We start from the raw sequence: 25387 nt of genomic DNA on the forward strand, positions 1-25387 counted from the left end.
ACAGTAAGAAAGTTTCATTTAACCCAGGAGGTCTCTATGTCTTGTGTCTTCTGTATCTTGTTTTGGTAAGATATAAGAAGAGCTGCATGTTTAATTAACATCTTCACGAAGACCAGCGCAGACCTATTTATTCCCCGTCTATCTGGAAAAAATAGCCCGCTGCGTTCACTGGGTTACGTAAACTGTGTAGTGTTTCGGAGGACTGCAGTTCGTTCCTAAAATAGGCCTCCGTCCGGATCCGAAACCGCCTCGTTAAAGAAGACCGCATTCCCTGGAAAGGCCTTCACAGCTGAGGGAAGCAGAGCTCCGCAGCGCCCTTCCCCCCCCCCCCTCCAAGTTGCTAGGTGGACGTAAGCGCCTGCCGTCACTGGGACTCGCGGCCGCCCCTCGACTGCTGCGGATCGGGAGCGCGCCTGGCTGCCTTTGGCAAGCCTGTACCTTATGTAGGTTGCTTTCCCACCCCGGCCTTAGTTGTCGCCCGCGAGTTTCTCTTCCTTCAGCGCGGCAAGTAAGGCCGGGAGCGAGAAGCGAGGGCGGGGCCGTCAGGCAGAACTAATTCCCAACCAGAACCTCCCGGCATCGCACGCAGCTTCGCCGTCCCCTCCGCTGCCTCCTTTTCTGCGGGCTGCGCTCTCGGATGCTGGACGGCTCAGCCTGCTTTCCGCCCTCTCCGTGAGCATCCATCCCGGGTGCGGTAAACTTTGATCGCCGAGGGAAATAAGCTCAGAGGGAAAGGCAGCTCGGCAGGTCTTGCCAGCGGGCTGCTCCCGAGGATGGAACCGGCCGCGTACGGAGCTGGCAAAGCCGGAGGCGCCTTTGACCCCCAGACCTTCATCCGGCAACCTCACACCATCCTCCGGATAGTTTCTTGGGTAAGGAGGCGCTCCTGGAGGCCGTCAGGTTATGAAGGAAGGCCGAGCTTTCCGGATCGAGAGGGCTTATTAGCCCAGCGCGTTCAAATCCACCTGCAACGCTTGGAAATTCGCCTCCAAAATGTGGCGTAGATGGCTCGCATGCGAAGAGCCGGGCTGGGTGCGAATGTAAGCAAACCTGATCTTAAGGTTTAAAGAGGGAGCCGCTCGAGCAGCAGCTATTGACACTTGGGCTTTTTTTAAGCCGTGTCCTTTTTCATGTGGGCGGCGCGAAGCACATTGTGGAGGCGATTAGGGATGCCCGGTGGGGCTGGCTTGGATTGCAAAGGCCACGGACGGTCTCGAACGCCTTCCTCTTGAAGAGCCTGCAGGGCAAACAGGAGATCTGGGCTTTGGGCGAGCGGCAGAATTAGACGGCACTTGATGACCTTTAAGATGGCAGGGAGGCGGGATCACCTTCCAGCTGGGGCTGCTGCCTCTTCTGCTTTCTCTCGTTTCTGCTGTGCAGCCCCTACCTAGCAAGGGTTGTTTTGGCTGGGTGCAATGTATGTAAAGGGATACTATGTGTTATGCAGCAAGTGGTAAGGAGGATGAAAAATAGCACAAGGATTTGGTTCCCCTCTTTTTTTTCCGTGCCTAGAAATGAGTCTTAATGATTTTGTATGTGGGAAAGAAAATGGCAAAAGTTTTATTTCTTTTGAATATTGGGATCTGTCCTTTGCCTTTCTCAAAAAACTTTTTAAAAGAGGTGATTCAACTGGTTGTCCCCACCCTTCATGCTGACACCACTATTAATTTTGATCAAAAGAAGGAAAACAGAGAAGTTTTAAATAAGAAAGAGCTAGCTGTCTTATGAACAAAGAAAGGTGGAGAGGGAAATAAGAGAATAATGGTGAATTTTCCGTCCTCTGTGAATCCCATCTTCGGTGGTTTAGTTTCCTGTTTTTTCCCCCAACATTTGCAAGGAGGATTGGGATAAGGAACTGAGGAGGAGGAATATATGAGGGATGAAAATTTGTGTAATTCTCTAAATCCTCAGTTCCCTTAGCTTCAATTTAAATATTCCTCCCCCCCCATTTATCTATCTATCTATCTATCTATCTATCTATCTATCTATCTATCTACTGCACTTTTTATGTTAAGAGCCTGTAAATGTAATGGGGAAAGTGATGGAGATATAGCCAACCAGTCAAAGGAGAAGAATTCCTTCCTGTACGTGGTTTTTCCCCCCTTTTGGAACGGCTGAATCAGGGGGAGGTCATTCCATCTTGTGACACTTTGCCATGGCTGCTGAGCACCTATAGTGTTTGCAAGAAGGTCATTTAGATTAGGAGAGCAAACTGCAAACAGAAACCTAGAGAGAGCTTTTATCTCCTGTGAGTGTCACAAGGAGAGAAAAGGAGGACACGGTGACAAGGAAGAAATTACAGAAATGGAATGGCTTCCTCCCCCTCCCCCAACTGATCAAGGAAGGCAGACTGAGCTGAGGATGACACAGATATAGCTTAGGGCCTGGAAACCTGAGAGATGATTTATCTCAGGGATGAAATCCAACAGGTTCTGACAGGTTCTGGAGAACTGGTAGCGGAAATTTTGAGCAGTTCGGAGAACTGGCAAATACCATCTCTGGCTGGCCCCTGAGTGGGGTGGGAATGGGGATTTTGCAGTATTCTTCCCCTGGAGTGGGGCGGGAATGGAGATTTTGCAGTATCCTTTCCAAGCCACGCCCACCAAGCCACACCATGCTCACCAAGCCATGCCCACAGAACTGGAAGTAAAAAAAATTGGATTTCACCACTGACTTATCTCCAATTATTTTTGCCTGCCCAATAGGTTCCACCACAGTGGATGTACTCCAGATCCCCTCCATTAAACATTGTCATATTGTGGGATCTAGGAAGCATGATTTGTCTGTTGCAGCCTTCACCCTCTGGAACAACAACAACACCCTCCCCCAAGAGAGGAAGGTCTTCTCTCCTAAGATCCAGAAAGCTATAAAAACCTGGCTTTGGTCTCAGGTGAAGGGTTGATGTTTTTCATTGTTAAATGACCCCTGTTTTGTTTTGTAGATTTTGTTAGCATTCTGTTAGTTTAATGTATTTCCTTTTTTAATGTTTTTTTTTAGTTTTGTATGTATGCCACCCAGAGTCTACTGGGGTTGGGCAGCCAATGAGTATAAATAAACAAACAAACAAATAAATATTAAGCATAGCCTTTTATTTGTTATCCATTCAGATCTCCAGGAGGAAGCCAAAACAGTAAGGACTATGTGTTTTCCGTCTAATCCATTCTTTATTGGAGTTTTCGCATGTTTCCTAGAGATAACAAGGACTGGGGCCTCTTGTCTAAAAACCTCTCCTCTGTTATTAATTATGAGCCATAGCTTAAAACTGCAGCAGCAAAAAAGGCCAGTGCAGTCTTGGGTTAGCATTGCATCTACATCGCAGGAGATAGTAGTTGCTGTCCTCTGTAATGAGTAGATTGCACTTGGAGTGTTGTGTCCAGTTCTGGGTGCTGCATTTTAAAAGGGCAACGGGGAAGCTGGAGTAAGTTCAGAGAACTGAGGGGTGTTTAAGCTCCAAATAAGATGAGTTGGGTGAAATGATAATGTTCTACAACAGGGGTATCAAACTCAAAGCCTGGAGCCCGGATTCGGCCCATGGGGTGCTTAGATCTGGCCCACGGGGCTGCCCCGGGAACAGCAAAGGACCAGCCTACGGTGCATCTGCCAGTGAAAATAGACTCCTGAGCTCCGCAGGCGGCCCTCCCAAGCTCCATTTTCTCTGGCAGAGGGTTGCAAGAAGCCGTCACAGCTGAAAATGGAGCTCAGGAGCCCATTTTCGCTGGCAGAGTGCTCAGGTCACCACAGGCACCCTCGACACGAGTGACATCAAGCTGGCTATGCCGACATGGCCCCTCAAGGTCAAACACAACTGTGATGTGGCCCTCAATGAAATCAATGAAACCCTGTTCTACAATATTCAAAAGCTTGTCATATACAAGAATGAGTCGACTCTACCCTACTCTATTGAATACCACATCAAGGAGCGATAATTGGATATTTAAAGAAAAACAGTTCATGGTGAACATTATATGGAATTTATGATAAGAACTGTTAAAAGTAATGAAACAGTTTGCCCTAACCCAGAAGTGGGCAACTCTGGCCCTTTTATGACTTGTGGACTTCAATTCCCAGAATTCTTGAGCTAACATAGCTGGCTCAGGAATTCTGGGAGTTGAAGTCCACAAGTCATAAAAGGGCCAGAGTTGCCCACCCCTACCCTAATCAGTACTAAAGTCTTCCTCGGGGAATTTTTTTGAAACATTTGCCCCTAATTCCTTCTCTGTCTATGGGATTGGGCTAGATGACCTATAAAGTACTTCTCAACTCATGCATTCAATGAAGGTTTTTTTTAAAAAAAAAATTACTTATTTTAATAAGTGAGTGATTGCCACTCATTTCCCCAGAAGCCGTGGAAAGTACTGAAAGAAAAGGGGAGTTATGAATGAAAAGCTTAAGAAATCTTAGAAAATTTCTATAGATAATTAATGTGACTAGTAGGAATGTCTGTATCCGGAGAGATTTTACAGTACAGCATGTTTACTGTTCTTGTTAGAAGGGGGAAGGCAGTTGGCTCCCAGCTGCTGCTGGAATTCATGAATCCATGAAGTGATAGGAAGAACCTCGTGTTGCATGAAAGCTTGAAACCTGCATGAGGCAAAGTGACAGACAGCCCAGGTGACAACACAGCAGTGGTCAATTACAGTTGACAGAATTGACAGGATGTGTCCTGAGATGGATGTTTCGGTTCTTGAGAATCTAGGACAGAACATTCTCTGCTTTTTTACTTCATTATTACAGGGCTTCACTAAGTCAAGGAGAAGAGTTTTTGCAGCATGTTGGTTTCTGTTCCAGAGTGCTACTTGTTGACTTCTTCATGAAATGAACTCCCAGTTGTAGAAAGATGCTTAGCATCTTTTTTTAAATTTTCCCCTTGGATGTGTCCACATTTCCCCAGAGTCATTAACTGCATATTGTACCTTGACCTTGGAAGTGACTTTGATACTGTAGGTCTCTTATTTCTTGTTAGAATTCTGTTGATAAACAAGTGAATTATAGAATAGCAGTAACATTTCCAGACTATTCTCTGTATGTTTATCTGGGATGAATTCCTCCTGGATTTGTGGGCTTATCCAATTTACATGCTTGTAGGACAAACATTTCATAAATTGGAGCACAAGCTTAAAGGAACAAATTAGATAAATGGCTACTGAAACACAACTTCTTTTCCTTCTTGTTTGGATTTTCTTTTCTCTTTTGTGGCAATAGAATTCTTCTCCTACCCAATTCAGCTACCATGCTCTTTGTCACAAATTTATAATTAGTGCAAATTTAAGCATATTTACTGATAATAAGTCTCAATAAGCTTCATGCAACTTGCTTCCAAGCAGATATTTATAACTCTCCACCCCTATTTTAGAATTATATCAATGTTATGAAAAAATACTGATGTAAACATTATATGGCCAAAACAGGTGACAGCTATCCGTTCAGAATTGTTGAACAAATCAAGTGAAAAATATCAACCCTATTATATTTTTATAATAGGCTTTATAATAGTGATGGGCTACATAGAATTTGTAACCTATGTACTGTTTCTAGAGTTTGCAGATTCTTTTATTTATTTCCCTGCATCTCTAGTGTTGCGAATTAAGGCATTTAAAATGAATGAGTGCTAAGAATGAGTTTATTTATAACAGAGTACAAAAAATGTTGCCTGAAATCAACTAGCATTCCTTTTATGAGGCCAAACCTAACAGAATGATGGGAACCAAATATTGGGTTCCTTTTTGCCTTGGTGGTAGTTCTGGTGGAGCTGGGAAGGGATTACCTCTTTAATCTTTCAGAAAAATATATCCTAAATTCTATTAGTAACAGATAGACTTGGACTAAATGCAGGAAGCAGAAGAAGACAATCTTGGTTAGTACAACCTAGTCAGTTTTCCAGAGCAGTTCATTATCTTGAATGCAGTTATTGTAGTAATAAGCAGACAGAGGATAAAAATGTTAAGTCTGATGGCCAACTTATATGTGGCCTATTAGATAATGGACCTTGAAATTCTATGTATTAAACTGACAACTATATTAAACTGGCAAAACGGTTGCTGTATAGCAGGGCTTTTTCGGAAGACCAATGTACCAAATCTAAATTCAAGAAAGCTTTTCTGTGATGTTGGAATTTTGACAGTTATTCAGTTGTGAAACATACACTAGTCCCATAGGAATAACATTGTTGTGCTAAATTAAGTAGCTAAAAGCATCATTGATTTTGATAGGATTACTTTAGGTGTGCTTAGTAAACATAACTAGGAATGGGCAGCAAAATATATAATATAATTGCCAGCTTTATTCATGGTGTGAAAAAGTTTAAAAACTGATTTTTGCTCTGCAAGCTATGTATAAAATTTGGCCAGGCTAATGTTATAGTTGGTTTGCAATTTTCATCTCTGCAGATGCAATATCAGATGCTATTAGGTTGCTGTTAGGAAGCTTCAGTGAAGAAGTATGATTGATAACAGTTCCTTTATGACTTATAACAGTTCCTTTATGACTTATATTCCAATTGAAAGCCATATTTAGAAACTACTGAAATTAGTGGCTCTTCCAAGCATGTATATGTTGAGATGACATTCACTACCAGTATTCATTATTCATGAGGTTTATAGCTATATTCTAGTTACGGAGCAGAAAATAATACTTACCTGCATATAAACCATGGAGATCTCCTTGACCTCTTTTCATTCATTTTAAAGGTACTTTGGAGAATGGTGGAGCCAAGCCTTAATAAGACCACACCTAGAATACTGCATCCAGTTTTTGTCACCACACTATAAAAAAGATGTTGAGACTCTAGAAAAAGTGCAGAGAAGAGCAACCAGGATGATTAGGGGACTGGAGACTAAACATATGAAGAATGGTTACAGGAACTGGACATAGCTAATCTAGTGAAGAGAAGGACCAGGGGCAACATGATAGCAGTGTTCCAATTTTTGAGGGGCTGCCACAGAGAGGAAGGGGTCAAGCTATTTTCCAAGGCACCTGAAGGCCAGACAAAGAATAATGGATGGAAACTGATCAAGGAGAGATTCAACCTAGAAATAAGAAGAAATTTTCTGACAGTGAGAACAATCAACCAATGGAACAGTTTGCCTTCAGAAGTTATGGGAGCTTCATCACTGGAAGAGATTGGGCTGCCATTTGTCAGAAATGGTGTAGTGGCTCCTGCTTGGGTGGGTGGTTGGACTAGATGATCTACCAGGCCCCTTCCAACTCTGTTAATCTGTTAAAGACAATGAATAGAACTCTCTGTAAAAAGATTGCAAATATATGAGAAACAGAAAATTTTAGAAGGCAAAATAGATCCTGTGCTTTCAAGAATTCATTCTCTCTAAGGAACTCATAAATACTTTTTGCTAGACATCTCCATTAAGGTTTAAAGAAAGCTTTGCTGTGTATAATTTAGTCTACTTTATTTACCCTAATATTCTGATTATGATCTAACATGTATTTTTTTAAAATCTAATACATACAGTGTTTGTATTGAGTTTTCTATCATTGGATTCTATGGGTAACAAAGTTTTCTTGATTATTAGCAATTCAATGCTGTCTTAGATTTTGCTTAGGATCTTCAAATTTTAAATATTTTCTGTGCATTTTTCACCCCAGGAAATGGGGGCTTCTCGAAGATGCTGCTTTAGCAGTTCTATAATTCTATGAGTTTTATCCCTGAATGTTTTAAAGCTTCACTCCTTAAACGCCAAAAGAATGTTGGTGTTCTTTTTAATTATCTTTGCATGGTTTTTAATATCCTAATAGAGCAATAACAGCTTGATCTCCCTAGTCATGTGCTCTGAAAGATATAAGGCCAAGAATTGGAACTACAAAATTTATTACTGTTATTATTTTGCTGTAAATACTGTAAAGCAGTTGTGAGCTCCTTCTCTGTCCCACATACTAGGGTTGGGGGAAAGGATATCAAGTAAAAGGACCAGTAGTGGGCAGTAGTGTTCTCCCTGGTTCGGACGAGCCGGTAGTCATGGTGGCGGGAAGCTCCGCCCACCCACCCGGATGTCATCACGGACGGTAGTGGGTTCCACTTACCTTCACTACTGGTTTGGAACTGTGCACGTGCGCAGAACCTTCTATCCATTCTGCAGAGTGTCCGTGATGACGTCCTGGCAGGTGGGCAGAGCCTCCCGCCACCGCCACTACCAGTTCACCGAAAATGGGGTGAACCGGTAGAAACCCACCACTGAAAAGGACCCTCCCTGACAGATTGGTGATGGCAGCACAATCTACAAAATGTACCATAGCAGTGGGAGGGAGGGGGACATTCCAGAGGACTTTGGGGAAGGAAGTAGGGACTTCAGACTTTCATCCTATGGGCATAATTCTGTGCTATTACACAGTATTCTTCAACTTTTATTTTTAAATTAGTGGTATACCTGTAAAGAGATGCCATAAGAGACAAAACTCTAGTACTGTTCATATCTTTAGGGAAAAGCAAAGCCTGTTTTATATTATTTCAGATCATTTGAGTATTGAAATTTTTTAATTATCTTTGAATGGTTTTTAATATCCTAATAGAGCAATAACAGCTTGATCTCCCTAGTCATGTGCTCTGAAAGATATAAGGCCAAGGCTGAACCACAACTAAAAACTGGAATCATCCGAACAACTTTTGTATACAATCACTACTTTCACTTTTAATCCCTGAAATAGAATAGCAGTAACTATAGTTTTTGAAAACGACAGTCCTGTTTTCCAGACCTTCAATCTACAATATTTAGATGAGTGTGGAATGCAGCATATTGCTTGGATTCTTTGAGAGATGCATATTAAATATTTGCTGTAATAAGATATGTCTGTGGCATGTTCAGGTTTCCTAGATTCCCTGGAGAGTTGTTCATCTTCCATTTAGAAAGTGAACGTGGTCTGCAACTTTTTAAAGCATCTTTATCATCCAGTTCTTGTGTTGTCCTCTGCAAATGCCATGAGATCCCAGGAAAAGATGTCACTGTTTCCCAGGCAGATGCTACTGCAAACTTGGTAGTACCTTTTAGGAATCAATTCCAAACTGTTTCACAGCCATACAAAATATTTCTTAGATTAGTATTTAAATGCAAGATACTGGAAAGAGAGTGGAATTGCCTTCACTGTAAGTGACCTTCATGTGGATAAAAGTTTCCAAAGGTTAAATCTGTGCACATTTATTTCTCTATATGTTTTCTACTAGAAACCAGCTGTGTTAAAAAAAGCCTTCAAAACTGCTAATAAAATAATTAAAACAATATTACAGCATTCATCTAAATATTAATTTATACATTTAAAAACAGTATGTATTTATCAAAGAAGATGCCCGTTTTGTGGGAAGAAAGGGAGTGTGTTCCAAAAGGTAAGCTTGATAGCATTTCTTTCTTTCTCTTCAACATCTTTTGGCATGAAGAAATTCAACAGATTATTGGCACACTACACAATGAGAATTTTTTTTCCTCTCCCTATTGCCAAAAAACAGTTTATATGTCAAATAAATGCCTGTCATGCTGCTGTTAAAGACAAAGGAATGTATTGGGAGGGAGCAACCTATCACTTGACATGCCACCTGCCATTACCCACCATCCTTATTTTTTGTCTTTTTTCCTCCTGAGTACTAGGCAAACTATACTGTCTGCCATGCATATACTGTACATTTTATGAAAGCACTTTCCTTGATAATTCTTATTCCTACCGTTCATTCAAAAGTTCTTAAACAGGAATTGGGGCATGTGAGTGTAGGAAAATGATTAGCGGGGGGGGGGGAAGCATGGTGATTACATGATGATTAAAAATGTAAAAGAAAGTTCTGTTTCTCAAAGATTTGCAGAACAGGATTTCATAGAAGCGGGAAGTAGGAAAGGGCTGTTTAATCTGCTAAATTAAACTCCCTGCTCAGTTGTAAGAATCCAAATTACAGAAAAGTCTGAACAGATGAAAACATGCAGTAAAGGGGAATTCATGAATTCTCTGGGTAACTGACTTTTGCAGGATGGGAGGTGGGGGGTGGGGTTAGGAAGGGTTTTCCAACATTCAGTTTGAATCTACATTCCTGTCACTTTTACTTTGTGTCCTGACTTCTAGAATAAAAAAAAATAAGTCCTAATCTCTTAAATTATATCCTTTCAGATATTTGAAGAATTCCTTCATATGCCCTTCAATTGTCTTTTCTCACAGTTAAACAGTCCAGTCCCTTCAATTTCCCTTCAAGGGCCTTAGCTTCTAGTCCTTTGATCATGTACATTGATCTTTTGTGAATCTTTTCCAATTTCTCTATATATCCTTTTAAAAGTGTAGTTCCAAAAACCAGACAAGATAGAATCTGATCAGTGCAGAATAAAATAGAACAAATACTCCTAATTTGAAAATTATACTTCTATTGATGTAAGCTAAAATTGCATTTGTTTGTCACTTCACACTGCTGGATCGTATTCAGTTTGCAAGCTACTCTTCTAAAATATTTTTCTTAAGTACCTAAATATATATCTCTATATCTGAATAGTGTTTGCTTTGAGTTTTATCTTCTGGAATAAAAATTATTCTACCCAATTTTGAATAATACACAAATTTGATAAGCATTCCATCCACTTCTTATCCAAATTATTTATGTTGCCTTGTGACCATAATAAAGATCTGATTGATTGATTGACTGACATCCAAATCAATAAATGAAAATGTGAAATGTAAAGGTAGAGCATCACACAGGAGAAGGTCCTATATAAGAAATAGGCGAGCACGTACAAGCATGATCAGGTAAGGCTTTAGTTAGTTAGACTTTAAGCTGTAATCAGCAACACCTTAAATTGTGCTTAGTAGATAAAAGGCAACCAGTAAAGACCTTTTTGTACAAATATTGTATGATCCTTGTATTTTCTGCTGTCATGTTTTGCACCAACTGCAATTTTTGGACACTTTTTAGGGCAATCCCAGGTTAAGTGAAATGCAATTGTCAAGCCACAATATAAGCAAAGCATGGAGAAAGTCTCTCTTATTTAAAAGCATTGAAACATAATATGGGTGAGATATCTCCCATGTTAAATTGTGCAGAACTGAGTATAGTAATAATACAGAGGCATCAATTTTCAAGCAAACAAGCGTGCATTGAATTCATTTTCAGGAATGGCAGAGAAAGCATTTCTGTAGAAAAGCATGAGAATTGCACGTTGCATGAAACTGAAATGTCAAAAAAGACTGGAGCTGGCAGCTGGCAGCATGTAAAATACAAATATATGACAGCAAAGGTACCACTTATTATTCCAAGTTACAAACAATATTAAAAGTGAAAAGTGCCAACAACATGATTCATCTTGACCTTCCTAGGCAGTGGTTCTGTCTATAGTTATCTAGGATTTAGTCCATTGTGAATAGGATTTGCTTATTAATGGGCATGTAGAAGGTTGGTTTTATTAAATTCAGAAGCAGCGTAAGATATTCTGAACATTTTTAAGAATAGGTTAGATGAATAGATCTTATATGAAAAAGACTCAGAATAATTTGTGCTCCGTTTGAATAACCGCCTCTCACAAAAAAGGTGAAGTTGCAAGTCCAAATGGAAAGAGATTCCTTCAATTATAGGTAGTTCTCAACTTACGACAATAATTGGGACCAGAGTTCTGTTGCTAATCGAGGCGGTTGTTAAGCACATTCGATTTTATGACTTTTTTTTGCCACAGTTTTAAGTCAATCATTGAATTTGTTAAGTGAATATCATTATTATGTGGCAGGCGCAAAAGATCAGGACCACTCCAATTAAACTGATGTAGCTCATGCCTGTCTGTGCACAGGAATCTACTCAACTAATGGTTAGCACTATTTTGGTGCCAGATAAGGGTTAATAAAGCTCAAGAGGAAGTCCCCCAGCTGTTTTTGCTTGCAATTGTTCCTCAAATGTAAAGAAAAAAACCCTGCTTTATTCTTTTCTGAGATCAATTCTAGTATAAACCTGGTGAGAAATTTGATGGTTTAGCTGCAGCATTTCTGGGAGGGGAAGGATTCATAATGAGCAAAGTACTAGAAATAAAAAGAATTCAAGGCACAGAGGGTGGTTTCAAAAATTAAATAATACACTGGTTAAGGAGAATGGCAGCTTCCGTTGTCTGGTGCTCAAGAGGCATCTGGGGCCTGAGATGCCAGCACATCACATGATACTTAAGAGAGCTTAATAGACCACTGGAAATGAGTATCATGCTGCAGGCATCACATGGCAGTCAAGAGATCTATTGTGTAAGCTATCTGCTCAATTTACTTTGCAACATTGGGAATAAGGGAGATGAGGGTAATCTTTGATTACTGACTGACTTTATGGAGAAAATATCCAGTGAAAATAACAAGTGAAGCTTTAAAATCACAGGAGTTCTGAGAAAATATTTTTAGTGTTTAATTTAGTGTCTATCAGGTCTCTGTGCCTTGCATTCTCTTATCATTCTTTCTTCATTTTCTTGGAAATGCTTTGCCTACAGCCATGTTTGTCTGTCCGTCCTCTATATCTATAAATAGAAGTGACCTGAAACATTATAAAACAGTTGTTAATTCCGATTTTTCTGCTATCAATCTCTATCTACATGCTATACAATTTATTTCAGATGGAAATGTAATCGGGTCCTGGGTTTAAAGAAATGGTCCTAAATTGTGGCACATGCTGATAAGTACATGAAATTTTTCAGAAGTTTCCTAATCACACCTTAACTGGGATTGTTTTCTTCCACAGTTAATAAGGCTCTTTATTGTCCCTAAACTATAATATGAGTTAGATTAGTAAGACTTTAGTATGAAAGTGATTCAAAAGAAAAAGTATACTGATGTTTTTAATGAATGCTCCATGGTTAGAGAGGTTGCCTAATGAAGTATCTATTTAAGATGTGTGACTTCCAACATGTTTTAAATCTTTTAAAAATATTGATATCACTTTAAACATGTGTATCATCATTTTTTATACCATAACAATTTATTTTAAAATATTTTAAATAAAAATAATAAAGGAATTATAAATACTGTTGGTTATGGTAAACAGTTCTGTAAACTGCCATGCACCACCCTTATTCAAGGTAGTCACTATAGAGCATAAACATTACGTGGCATAGGCCAAATTATCGGCAGATCACCTGTTTTTATTCATTTTGTCTTTCAGTCTTAGGTCCAGGTCCTTAATATGTTAAATATCAGCACAAATATGTTTAATATCTACATGCAGGGGTGTCAAACTGGCGGCCCACGGGCCGGATACTTCACGCACAGGCCACACCCACCCCAGTTCAGCGAAGGGGAAAAGCATCATGAAATGTCACGTGACAGCAACGTGATGCGGAGAGTTTGACACCTGTGATTTACAGGAATTTCTGGGTTTTTTTCTGTTACACTCTGTGAAATTAATTGTTACAGGAACTAAAGCTCCTAAATACAATACAATTTAGGAGAGGGCTTAAAATATACTTGCTACAGTTTTAGTACTTTCCATTTTGTTTTTAAATATTTTAAATGTACAGCTATTAGAATGTATTATTTAGAAAAATTATGTGGCTACTCATCTTGAATGCATAACTCTGGGTGGTTCACAGAAAACCACAAAAATAGATTTTAAAAAGCTCATAAAGTGTAAATATAATATACTGCCCATGCAACTATGCTTATGTTGTATGTTATTGATATATTCCTGGAGGTCACCTTGACCTATCCGAATGGACAGTATATAATTTTTTTTAAAAAAAAGCAAAATAATGAATTTGTGCATAAATAAACATCTGATTAAAGTAGAGATAGGTGATTGAGGATGATGATTACTTTTGAAAACATTAGCTTCCACTCAGAAAGAAAAATTTAGGAAACCATCATGCAGATTTAACCATATGTTAGTTTTCAGATTGGAAATATTTGCAATTCTTGATTAATATAATTCTATCCCACAAGAACAACTACAGGATATTTGGAAAATGAGCAGGCTTTCAAAACTTGCTGCCCTTCAGGTATGCTGTTTGGTAGGTCTGTGTGCAAGGTTAAATTCTGCAGTTGAATGCAGAGGTCTGAATGGAATTATCTTACAGTGTGTCTATGGAGATTCTCAATCATCCAGGTCATGGTTCTTGAAAAGTCACCTTTGGGATATCTTACAGTGTATGTTGGAAACATATTTCTCCCTTCCTAGTGATCTTTGGTTTTCTTTTGCTATATCAGTATGTTTACCAAAGGATTTATACATTCTTGTGTTTAGACCATGAAAAACTATTGTGATAGAGCACAGGGTTAGGAAATCAGAAAGGGGTAGGTAATGAAATTCCCTGAATCATTCTGAAGAATAGATTTGAATGCTACCTTTAGCTGGTTCTTATTTTATGACTATCTTGGTATTATGTAAATATTATGTAGCTGCATTAAATAGATTGGGAAAAAGATAAAGAAGTCTGAAGAAATGAATTAATGAATGAACAACGAAGCAAAAATATAATTGAACAAGTAAATGAAAAGTCAAGAATGCTAATTGTGGAATATAATTTCTGAATGTTATTCATGTATTTTTTCTTGATTTGAAAAAAATAAGGAATTTTAAAAATGGTATACATATTCAATATTCTAAGTATGGTCTTTATAAAGCTTTAGTAAGACCACACTTAGAATATTGCACCAAATTATAAAAAAGATGTTGAGACTCTGGAAAGAATGCAGAAAAGAGCAACAAAGATGATTAGGGGGCTGGAGGCTAAAACATATGAAGAACGGTTGTAGGAATTGGGATTTGTCTAGTCAAGTGAAAAGAAGGACTAGGGGTGACATGATAGCAGTGTTCTAATATTTGAGGGGCTGCCACAAAGAAGAGGGAATTAACCTATCTTCCAAAGAACCAGAAAGCAAGACAAGAAGTAATGGATGAGAACTAATGAAGGAGAGAAGCAACCTACAACTAAGGAGAAATGTCCAGCTTGTCTTCAGAAGTTGTGGATGCTTCATCACTGGAAGCTTTCAGGAAGAGACTGGAAAGCCACTTGTCTGAAATGGTATAGGCAGTGGTGGGTTCCTCCCGGTTCGGTCCGGTTCGGTTGAGCCGGTAGCGGTGATCATATGACATCACAGAACCGGTTCTCCCCCCCCCGCCCTCCCACCCCCCCGCCCCCCACGTTATTCTTACCTTTTATTTGGTCCCACCCCCAATCTATTGCTGCCTCCTGAGTCCCAGCTGATGACTAGAGGGAAAAAAACTGTTTAAACTCTTGCCGCGGGGCTTCAAAGGGCTGTCCTACAGCTGATCAGTGTTAAAAGCAAACAAATGTGTCAGGTCGTAAGTGCGAGGACTGGTCGTAAGTCTGAGGACCTTCCAGAAATGACTCTGACCAGCTAGCCACGCCCACCTAGTCACATGACCTCTAAGCCACACCCACAAAATAAGCCACGCCCACAGAACCAGTAGTAAAAAAATTTAGAACCCACCCCTGGGTATAGGGTCTCCTGCTTGAGCAGGGGGTTGGGCTAGAAGATCTCCAACGTCCCTTCCAACTCTGTTATTCTGTTATATGAAAGCCTAAGTGGATGGATGGGTTGTGATAATATAAATCACTAGATCTAGAGTTCTTATGGCTGCTCTGTTGATCTATTTGCTAAGTGCCAACACCAACCTGATGATCCATAACCAGTCTGCCTCATGTGAATTTTGTATTTGTATAATGAATTCTTTTAACTCTTTTCTCACTTTTCTGTATCCCAGCTTTTTTCCATTGTTGTGTTTGGCTGCATTGTGAATGAAGGCTATTTCAACCAACCCAACACACCAGAACAGTTCTGCATCTACAATCGCAACCAGAATGCCTGCAACTATGGTATCACCGTGGGAGTCCTTGCATTTCTCACCTGCCTTCTTTACTTAGCTCTAGATGTCTACTTCCCGCAGATAAGCAGCGTCAAGGATCGCAAGAAAGCTGTGCTTTCAGACATTGGAGTATCTGGTGAGTTTCTGGTGAATGTATATGGGTTTCTATAGGGACAGTGTGTATGCCTGTTGGTGAATATGGATCCAGCCTTACATTTGTATACATGATTTAAATGGCTTTTTATTAACCAGAGATGGAATTGCATTGCTTTGGAATCTGCTTTGTTAAATAAACTGATCACTGATTCAAATTAAAAGCATTTTTTTGTTCTCTTGCATCATCTTGCTTACCCTTTCTCCTATTCTTAAATTCACCAGTTATACTCTTTTTAGCTTATAAATTAACCCATTTTAATTAATTAACTGTGAATAGAAGGTGTTGCCTTTTCTGTAATGGAGAACGACTGTCATGCAGGATGTCCTCTGTCTATGATGACTCAATGCAAATGAGGACTCTGGAAAACGATGGCGTCACGTGGCTGCTTTTCCTTAACATCATTCAGAAATGCACAAATAAAAGTAACCAGAAGGATTCTTGGCACCACTTTGTAAAAAAGAAAAATTATTCCTAGAAATACCCTGTTGAAGGGAGAGCTGTTGGGTATAATGGAGAAAGGGAACACCCACTTTCAGATATTATCTATAATATTATGATATGCTAGCTTTACAGCTAGCCAGTCTTTCAAATTACTAACTTTCTAGCAAATAAATATTACTACTAAAACAAGCTAATTCCAAATTAAACTAAAAAGATGTCACTGCCATTTGTTTTGGCTCTAAAGGATACAGTAAGACTCAGAATCTTCTCTACTTCTTATGAAACTGAAGACCAAATTAAAAGGAATTGGGGCTGGCTTATGCAGGATGTAATCGGCTTAGGAGAGTGATCTACCCATACAGAGAATATTCTGCAAGAGCACCAGCCAGGAGCTTTGAACCAGCAGCATCCATGGGTGGGTGGGTGGGTTTCGAAGCATGCAAGTTGGTGAATAAAGAATCTAAGACCCAACATGGAGATACTGCTGTTCTGAACTATTAGAAATATTTTTTAAAAACCCTCTTGATTTAAGCTTTCCTTTAATTGGACTCATTGTTCTATTCAGCTATTTCAAGACTGGTTCCAAAGCAAATTGATATATAAACCTTAAAGCAATCACAACTTATTTAAGTTACTTTTATTTCAGTGAATTTCTACACTTGAATTACACATCTTTCTTAAAAACGTATTTTTTTCCTGAGATGCTGATTTGTTCCTACAGTTCTTCCAAGCATCATAATTTGCTACTGCTAGTAATTGTCTCCAATTGTTTCTGCCTTTCTGGTATGCTTGGGCATAGTGGGCACAGTAGAGGTCTGCTCAATTAAATGTTGTTATCTCATGGGACCAAAGGGGTCCCATGAACAACATTCCTCCAGAGACACATAAGCCCCAACGCTTCAAGCCGCCTGGAAGCCTCTTAAGACCTGGCCCTTTCCCAGACCTGAAGTTAGGATGTTTGTGGAGCTCCAACAGTTTTTTAGGAGTGTTACTTATGTGGTTTTGTGTGGGCAACTTAATGAAACATTAACCTTTCATTCTAGAATTTTATGGAGTCAGAGAGCCTAGAATCCAATAAATAAATCTGACAAGGCAACAGTTGTCCAGTGGACAGGGTTATTCGGTGAATTATTTGTCACAATTGCGGGGTTTAAATGTTATTTTTATAGTTGAGAAGTGATTCCATACTAATTCTTCCTTCAAGGAAGCCTTCTCTGAAAATTTTCAAGCATGAGCTAATGCAGCCTAACCTAACATTGTATGGCCTTCCCCAGCCGCAACTCTTTAGATAATGTGGAGGCTGGTTTGACTGAGAATCTTGGAAACTGGCACCCTTGCACGTTTGAAAAAAAATGCACTTGTGCTTTCAGAGAAAATAAAGCACATTGCTGTACTGGAGCATCAGGCTTCCATTCTCTTCCATTGACGTGCAGATTGTTTCTTTGAGAGATGTTAGAGGTGGCTTCCCCCTCCCCGCATCCATTCAATCATGGAAATTACCTGCACAAGTCCCTGCAGTTTTCATTCATTCATCCATTCTTCTTGGAGATTGACAAGTCCCTGCAGTTTTATTGACAAGAGTTTTTTTTAGAAGTGATTTATCTTTGCCTCCTTCCTAGGGCTGAGAGAAAGTGACTAGTTCAAGGTCACCCAGGTAGCTTTGTGCCTAAAGCGAGATTAGAACTCACAATCTCCTCCTTTCTAGACTGATGTTTTAACCACTACATGAAATGGCTCTATAAGATGGCACAATTTGATTATAAATCCATTAAGGTATAATATTTAGATACATCTGTTAATGATGTCAGGATAGAAAAGAACAGCCAGGGAGATATTTACATAATGCCTGCTCATTTTTGTTTTGTTTTGCTTTGTTTCTTCTATGTTAGTAAATTCTATAGCAGAGCTAGCTAGTGTCAGCTTTGGAAGCCATATTAAGCCGGAAGCTTCCATGCTGCCACCTTCTCATATGTGGGAAAATAGGAGGGGGGATTTAGTAGAGGGGTTGTCTTTAGACATAATAGCATTCTTCCTGTCGGTCAAGGTCAGGCCGATCCTGCATCTAGAGAAGGAGTGGTTGGAGTTATGTCTCGAGATGGGACGGCGGTTGATTGGAGCATGTGATCGACTGAGAACTGAGGGGATGGTTTTGGGGATTTTGATTTACTGAGGGAAAACCCGGACCTCTCAGATTCAGGTTTTCCCAGATGTGCCAGTTTGCCTATTCTAGTAAATAGAACTTTAAAAAATGCTTGCTTTAGGGTTTTCACTTGGAGTTGGGTTTTTTTTTTTTTTCTGGAATGCTGACAGCTAGCTTACTAGCATGGAAATGCTACATAAATAATGGAAGAAAGGAAATACATGTTGGAGTTATTACTCCAGTTCTCTTAGCAATGATTACTTAAAAGCAAAACTTAGTAATTAAAAAACTGTGTTTCAAGGCAGTCAGAGTCAGTTTAACTCTTGGTTCCTGCTTTGACTCAGAATGAGGCCAAAATCACATTGTTCTCTCCAGAGGTGGGTTTCACCAGATTCTGACCAGTTCTGGAAAACTGGTAGTGGAAATTTTGAGTAGTTTGGAGAACCGGTAAATACCACCTGTGACTGGTCCGTCCCCATCTTTTTTTTGCCTCCCAAGTCCCCGCTGATCGGGAGGAAATGGGGATTTTGCCGTAACCTTCCCCTGCCACGCCCACCAAGCCATGCCCACTAAGCCACACCCGCAGAACCGGTAGTAAAAAAATTTGAAACCCACCACTGGTTCTCTCCCTCACCCCATCTATGCAGGAATAATAACTCTGCCTCTGACTTTCAACAATTCAGCACTTCCTTCAAGATAGGGCTCTTTCTACATCTGTCCTCCTTCTCAGCTGAGCCTGTGTTCCATTGTATGGTTCAGTTCTGAAGAATTGCTACAATTCAAGAATAAGTGAGCAAGTGACTCCACTGTTGTGAGGCCAGGAGATTCCATTTGTACAATGGAAATGAACTTACTCTTGATGACTAAGCCTTGCCATTCCACAGCATGTTCCTTGCTTAGGGCAGAACTGAATGCTAACCCAACAAACTTGATTTGCTGGGTAAATGAATATGTATCCTCTCCCTTCTTCCTCCTTTTCCTAAATGTCCTCTGTGATACAGCTACGTTCCTTAACAGTTAAAAAAAAGATGCTATTGCTGCTGGCTTGCAAAGCATGAAAGAGGAGAAGAGTACCAGGATAGGAAATTGCTGTGTGTTTGTGTGTATAGAACTTGACAATTGTGACCACAGTTTTCTTTGCTAACCAAGATGGTTGTTAAGCAAGTCACACCCAATGTTACAATCTTTTTGCCATGGTTGTTAAATGAATCACACCATCATTAAGTGAATCCAATTTCCCTATTGACTTTGCTTGTTGGAAGACAGCCAGGAAGGGTGCAATTGGCAACCACATGACTCTGGGATCCTGCAATTGTCATAAATATATGCTAATCTCCAAATTTTGATCCTGTGATGATAGGAATGCTGCAATGGTTGTAAATTCAAGGATTGATCATAAATCACTTTTTCCACTGCCATTGTAACTTCATATGGCTGCTAAATGAATGGTAGTAAATCAAGGACTACCTGCATGGAGAACAACAAGAGGACTTACTATAATATTTTCACAGCTAGAATTGCATCAGAGTGCCAATCCTGGCCAAATAAAAGATGCTAAAATGACCAATCCCATATTTGCCAGAAATAGATAGCAGAGAGGGAAAGGGCTCTCTTAACCACTAATTCTCTTAATATTATTTGAGTCCCTCAAATTTGGGAAATATAAGACTTGGGAATAATATGTTTGGATTTAACTTGCAATTCCATGCTATAAAGAACTGGAATTTATCCCAACTTGCAAATCACTTTGAGATGTTACAGGGAAAAATTTCTGAACACGTGTGAGAATTAAAATTCTTGGGTGTGTATTCTTTCATCCTTTCTTCTTGTTTTGATGATGATCTCCTATAGGCTTTTGGGCATTTCTCTGGTTTGTCGGTTTTTGTTTCTTGGCTGACCAATGGCGTGTTTCGAAGGAAGAGGATAGTCCACTGAATGAAGGATCAGATGCAGCCCGAGCAGCCATTGCCTTCTCTTTTTTCTCCATCTTCACCTGGGTAAGTTATGCAGACTTGAGCCTTGTCTAATAATGAGGAATGTTATTTATAAGCATCTTATTGCCCCAGTTTCCATTTGTAAAAGGGAGAGCTCCTCTGTGGCAGTCTTTAGCCTTAGAAAATCTGCTTATATGATCTGAATAATCAGTGACTTGACTCTAGAGAAAAAAAAAAGAGTTAGTTGGTCAAAAACATTGTTATTTACATACTATACCTGTTTTCTTTCCATTACTTTCCTACTGGAGATGAAGTTGCAGTAAAGAAAACCATCTTAACCTGACTTTTACAGCTCTGTATCTCAATGAACTAGGGGAGGCCTTTGAGGCATCTAATCCAACTTGTTTTTCAAATTAAGCTTTGTAATGCAAAATGGTTCCATGACAGTTTTCTCCAACCTGATGCTCTTCACATAAGCTGGACTTCCTTTCATGGATTTAATTGCCATTTTCAAAACATTTTAAAGGTTCTCATTGGCTACTTAAGAAAGGAATTCTTATTTCATTTGGCACTAGCATCTTTTAAAAAAGAAAACCACCAAATTTGATGATACAGTAGCTAATTCATTGATTTAGCACTACATTTCCCCCCCTCTATAAATATGAGAAGCAATGCAGAAATTTTTAGATAAATACAATCATTGTTGGAATAGTTAGATATAATAACTACAGCAAACTAGACTTGCCATTTCTACAGTGTGAATGAGAATAGATCATATTTTGTCCATCTGTAAATATTCATTTAATGTCTTTAAATTTAAAATTACCCACAGTTTGACTGGTGGATTACAAAAAAAGAATATTCTGCCTCTGATAATGGAAGGAACAAAAAGTGCAGAGTGGATTACAATTGACACTGATTACTGGCCTGATACAGACTTATATTACATTTTAGAGATATAGTATCATACGGCATATTTGCCTTATATATTGTCACATGGTGAGAATTTGGAAGAGCTGCAAGAAAGCTATTACCATACAAGATGATTGCTTTTCATAGAGAAGAAGAGAATTCTCTACTACTTATTTTTATTTACATTTAAATATAACCAAATTTTAAGTGTTCCTTCGGAAGAGAACTCCAAAAGAAAATCAAGAAATGAAAGGGTGAGAGACAACCCAGAATAGTACAGAAAATGATTTTGTCTAAAAGAAATCCCTATATTTGTTGATGCAGTTGATTTTTATTTTAGTTAGAAACAAAGCTTCAGGAGTTTTTTGGCATTTTATGAAATCCTTTCCTTTTCCCCCTGGGTTTTGGTATTTGTTTTCTTCCAGATGCTGTTTAAATGTTAGACTGTCGCTCCTAAATGAGGGGCCATGGCTTTTCTTCCCAGCCTTTTGGAGGGATTTTGGAGGTTGCACAATGATTCTGTCATTTAATTTCCATCAAAACATTTTTGTGGGGATTAGGGTGGGAATGGAAAGACTGGGAGAAGCAAACTGCTCCCTTCCCCCTCACTAATCTTCCCAAGCATTCCAAAATTCTGCCATTTAAATCTGGCCACTTCGTTGGCAAATCTCAATGGTTTTATCTGGGGATGCTGTCCTGGAGGGCTGAGGTTACCCCACCCAGTGTTGCTTATTGCTTTTATCATTGGCAGCACTGATAGAAGAGTATCTCCAAGCTCACAGGGTACCAAGGACCCCATCACTGACAGCTTTTAATCAGGGGTGAAATTCACTTACCTTCCATACTGGTTCGCCAATATGCGTGCTCCACTCGCGTGCACTGTCGTCTGCGCATGCACAAAGCCTTCTCCGAATGCGCAGAGGCTTAAAATGTCACAAAAAAACCGACATCATGACGTCTGTGCGGGTGGGTGGAGCCTCCTGCAGCTGCTGCTACTGGTTCTCCCAAGCCGGATAGAACCAGCTGGATTTCACCCCTGCTTTTAATCTTGGGATGGATTGAGTCCTTTTCTGGTCCAAACAGAAAAAAAATCTATCTACAGGAGAAATTTGCTGTCAAATGAAGTCCTTTATTATAAATACCGCCACTTCACATTTCTCTTCTGCTAAATGGAAGTTAGACATCCAGCTGTTTTTCCCATGTTATCTTTAATTTCAATAAGGCCTTGAATTCACATCGTGTCTAATGCCCTTTGTCCATCCTATTCTTTTCCTACAGAGCTTCCTGACTTTTCTGGCCTTTCGCAGACTTGGAGAAATTACTTTTCAGGAAGAATACAACACACTATTTCCTAATTCTTCACCAGTTCTCCCCTAAACTTGGGTGCATAAAATTGACATATCAGAGAGAAAATGTTTAGAGCAAATGTTTCTGATGCTTAAAGTGCAAGGAAGGAAGGAAACAGGATAAAATAGCTGCCCTAGTTTTATCCAGCAAATAAAACAGCATGTTTTGGGGGAAAAGGAAAATTCTGGAAACATTGAGATACTTAAGGAAATATTTGAGGTTGTCTTCTTTTGAAGCCTCAAATAGTTGAAAGTAGAATATGTCCTATTCAATTTCTTTTCTTTTGCTTCTTTTTCTACCCTCAGTTCTAGATAACACTATTGTGCCTTTTTGGTTGACTTGGTTAACAATTTTAACACTAATGACAAAATGTGTTTTCTATTCCTGCTCACCCTCTATTGCCACAACTTGCTCTTCTGTTGTGTAACTTACATGTTGATGGTATCAAAAGGCAGTTTAGTAACTGTGACAGCTTCCCACACTCTTTCTTCAGCATTGTTACTAAAGACTATTTCACAAATAAGAGATTTATGACGGGGCTGGACCTCTTATAACCACTACTTCAATTAATCATGAACATATGGTTTACCTTTATTTCTACTTGTCAGCTTCCATAGATCTTCAGAACTAATAGAGGTGGAGTTGCATGGATATTAGGAAGCTAATATTGTTTCAAACTCTACCTCCATAGCCCAGTCAGCATTGAAAAGCTTGGCTGCACAGCCTTGTATCATCCTTCTGTTACCTGCCTCAGGTATATGAATATGAAATATTGAATATGAAAGAGGTCCGACTAATGCCTTCCACATATTTGATCTGGCCTTGTTGGGTTTGGACATGCTAAAAAAAGCACTCCAGAACCATATCTTCTACTGTAGCTTTGTTTTCGCCAGTCTTTTACCCAAGTAAATAAGCCATAGGATCTCTCCTAAAAGTTTATTCTTCCCTTGCTTACTCTGCAGTTTCTTTCTTGAACTCGCTTGTCTTGGTGAGCTGTACCAGATCACCTGGTCTTTAGAATGTAATTGCATTTAATTAAGTAATTGCAACATGTCTCTTTCCCTAATTTATGTCTTGTTCACTAACCATTATTAACACAGCTTCTATTTGTTTCTTCCTGGTATGTTTCTCTCTTTTGTTTTTTGTTTTTCCCATCCCATTTTCCAAAATCTCCCCCATGCCACCATATCCTCCCTTAAAGGTGGGCCAGTCTTTTCTGGCATTCCAGCGATATCAACTTGGAGCGGATTCAGCACTCTTCTCCCAGGACTACACAGATCCAAGCCAGGAGGCTGGCATGCCTTATGCACCCTACACAAATGAGGATACCACAGATAGCATGGCGACCTACCAGCAGCCCCTTTCCGCAGATGCTTTTGATGCTGGGACACAGGGGTACCAAACGCAAGACTACTGAAAGCTGTTGGAGACCTCCTATTTCCCTTCCCTTTACCCACTCTCTTCTGCCACTGAGAAGTCAGCGTGCAAAGCAGACCAGAGCAACAGGTGACTCTTGGCCCATTCTGGCCTTCTAGGTTCTGTTTTTTAATTTCTTCTTTACAGAAAATGCCTCCTCCTCCGAAATTCTCCATCATAACTAGATTGCTCATTGCAAAACATTTTATTGTTTGTGTTGCAGTGATAGATTCTTTGTATGGGAAGCTCAAACTGTCTTTCAGAGGGAAAGAGGGAAAGAATCTCAAAATGCTGTTGGTGGAAAGCAGAACCACTGGGATGTGAATGAATTCTAGTTAAGATGCCAGTGTGTAAATGTAAGTGCTGAGAAATGAGAATAAGAACTGACAGATGAGTAGAGCATCCTATAAACGAGTAGTGAAAGTGGGCGAGCAAAGGTGATTGCTGTACAAAGCAGCAAGGAAAAATATAGAGATGGCAAACAGAAAAGGATCTCAGGTAGGTGAGAATGGAATCATAAAGTGTTGGATGTGGAATCTATAATAAGACAGATTGGATTTGATAACAGGGAGCTTTAAAAATATCCCGGATTTTCATGAAATACTAAAATGTTTTGTTTTGTGCACTCTATTATTATTATTTTTTATTTTCATTTTATCTGCTTCAGGTTGATAATACATGGTTTCCTTCACAAACTGTTCCACTGTTTGATCACTTGCAATTGGTTTTTTGGAGAATTGAGAAGTATTACATGATTCTCTGATCAAGTTCAAAAAGCAAAATGTTAAATACAGGCTGAAAAATGAGAGACAGAGTGGTTACATTTGTTTCTGAATATGAGGCAGCTGTTTACAACAGAATCACATCTGTTCATTCTACTGTAGGCTAAACCAAATCTGATGAAGTGGCTTTGTTTAGTTGACAAAACAGCGTATGAGAAGAGGCCCAGTCACAATCCACAAAATTTAAACTAACTAAATGACTGATAATTTCATTCAATTATTTTTTTTCTCCAAAAATGGTTATGAAGACAAGTGTGCATGAAATCTCCTTCAAATTCAGACTCATAGTTAATAGATTGTCATCAGGATTATATTATGCAAATCACAATTCAGTTGGAAAAATAATGAGTGCCAATAACAGTCTGGAAAATCCTGTGACAACACAACCATATTGAGATGTAATTCAAGTACCACTGAACAAAATTACCTGTATCAGTGGACAATCCTCTTTTCCAGTTTTTTTAAAAAATAAAGCTGATTTCCAATTGGAGAAATGCCAAT

General features: G+C 39.4%; 1 protein-coding gene across 2 annotated transcripts; it reads left to right on the forward strand.

The window, feature by feature from the left end:
• The first annotated feature begins 368 nt into the window (after positions 1-368).
• SYNGR1 (synaptogyrin 1) lies at positions 369-24914 on the forward strand. 2 transcript variants are annotated; one of them, XM_034402841.2, is made up of 4 exons: positions 369-872; positions 15656-15893; positions 20347-20492; positions 22620-24914. In XM_034402841.2, exons 1-4 carry the CDS (start codon positions 774-776, stop codon positions 22716-22718), a joined length of 582 nt encoding a protein of 193 aa, XP_034258732.1. In that variant the 5' UTR covers positions 369-773; the 3' UTR covers positions 22719-24914. The 2 variants fall into 2 exon arrangements, with proteins under 2 accessions (XP_034258732.1, XP_034258731.1); XM_034402840.3 differs by having other exon boundaries at positions 412-872; positions 23890-24914.
• The last annotated feature ends 473 nt before the right edge of the window (positions 24915-25387 follow it).

Source organism: Pantherophis guttatus, chromosome 7 (assembly GCF_059756535.1).
Source record: "Pantherophis guttatus breed Tessera chromosome 7, ASM5975653v1, whole genome shotgun sequence".
Taxonomy (NCBI): Eukaryota; Metazoa; Chordata; class Lepidosauria; order Squamata; family Colubridae; genus Pantherophis; species Pantherophis guttatus.

What these genes read in the sequence shown, in the direction of transcription:
- SYNGR1 (XM_034402840.3), top strand. Translation starts at nt 774, where the DNA reads ATGGAACCGGCCGCGTACGGAGCTGGCAAAGCCGGAGGCGCCTTTGAC. An exon ending in TTCAGACATTGGAGTATCTG is followed by an intron (nt 15,894 to 20,346) that starts GTGAGTTTCTGG and finishes GATCTCCTATAG; the next exon opens with GCTTTTGGGCATTTCTCTGG. An exon ending in TTTTCTCCATCTTCACCTGG is followed by an intron (nt 20,493 to 23,889) that starts GTAAGTTATGCA and finishes CCTCCCTTAAAG; the next exon opens with GTGGGCCAGTCTTTTCTGGC.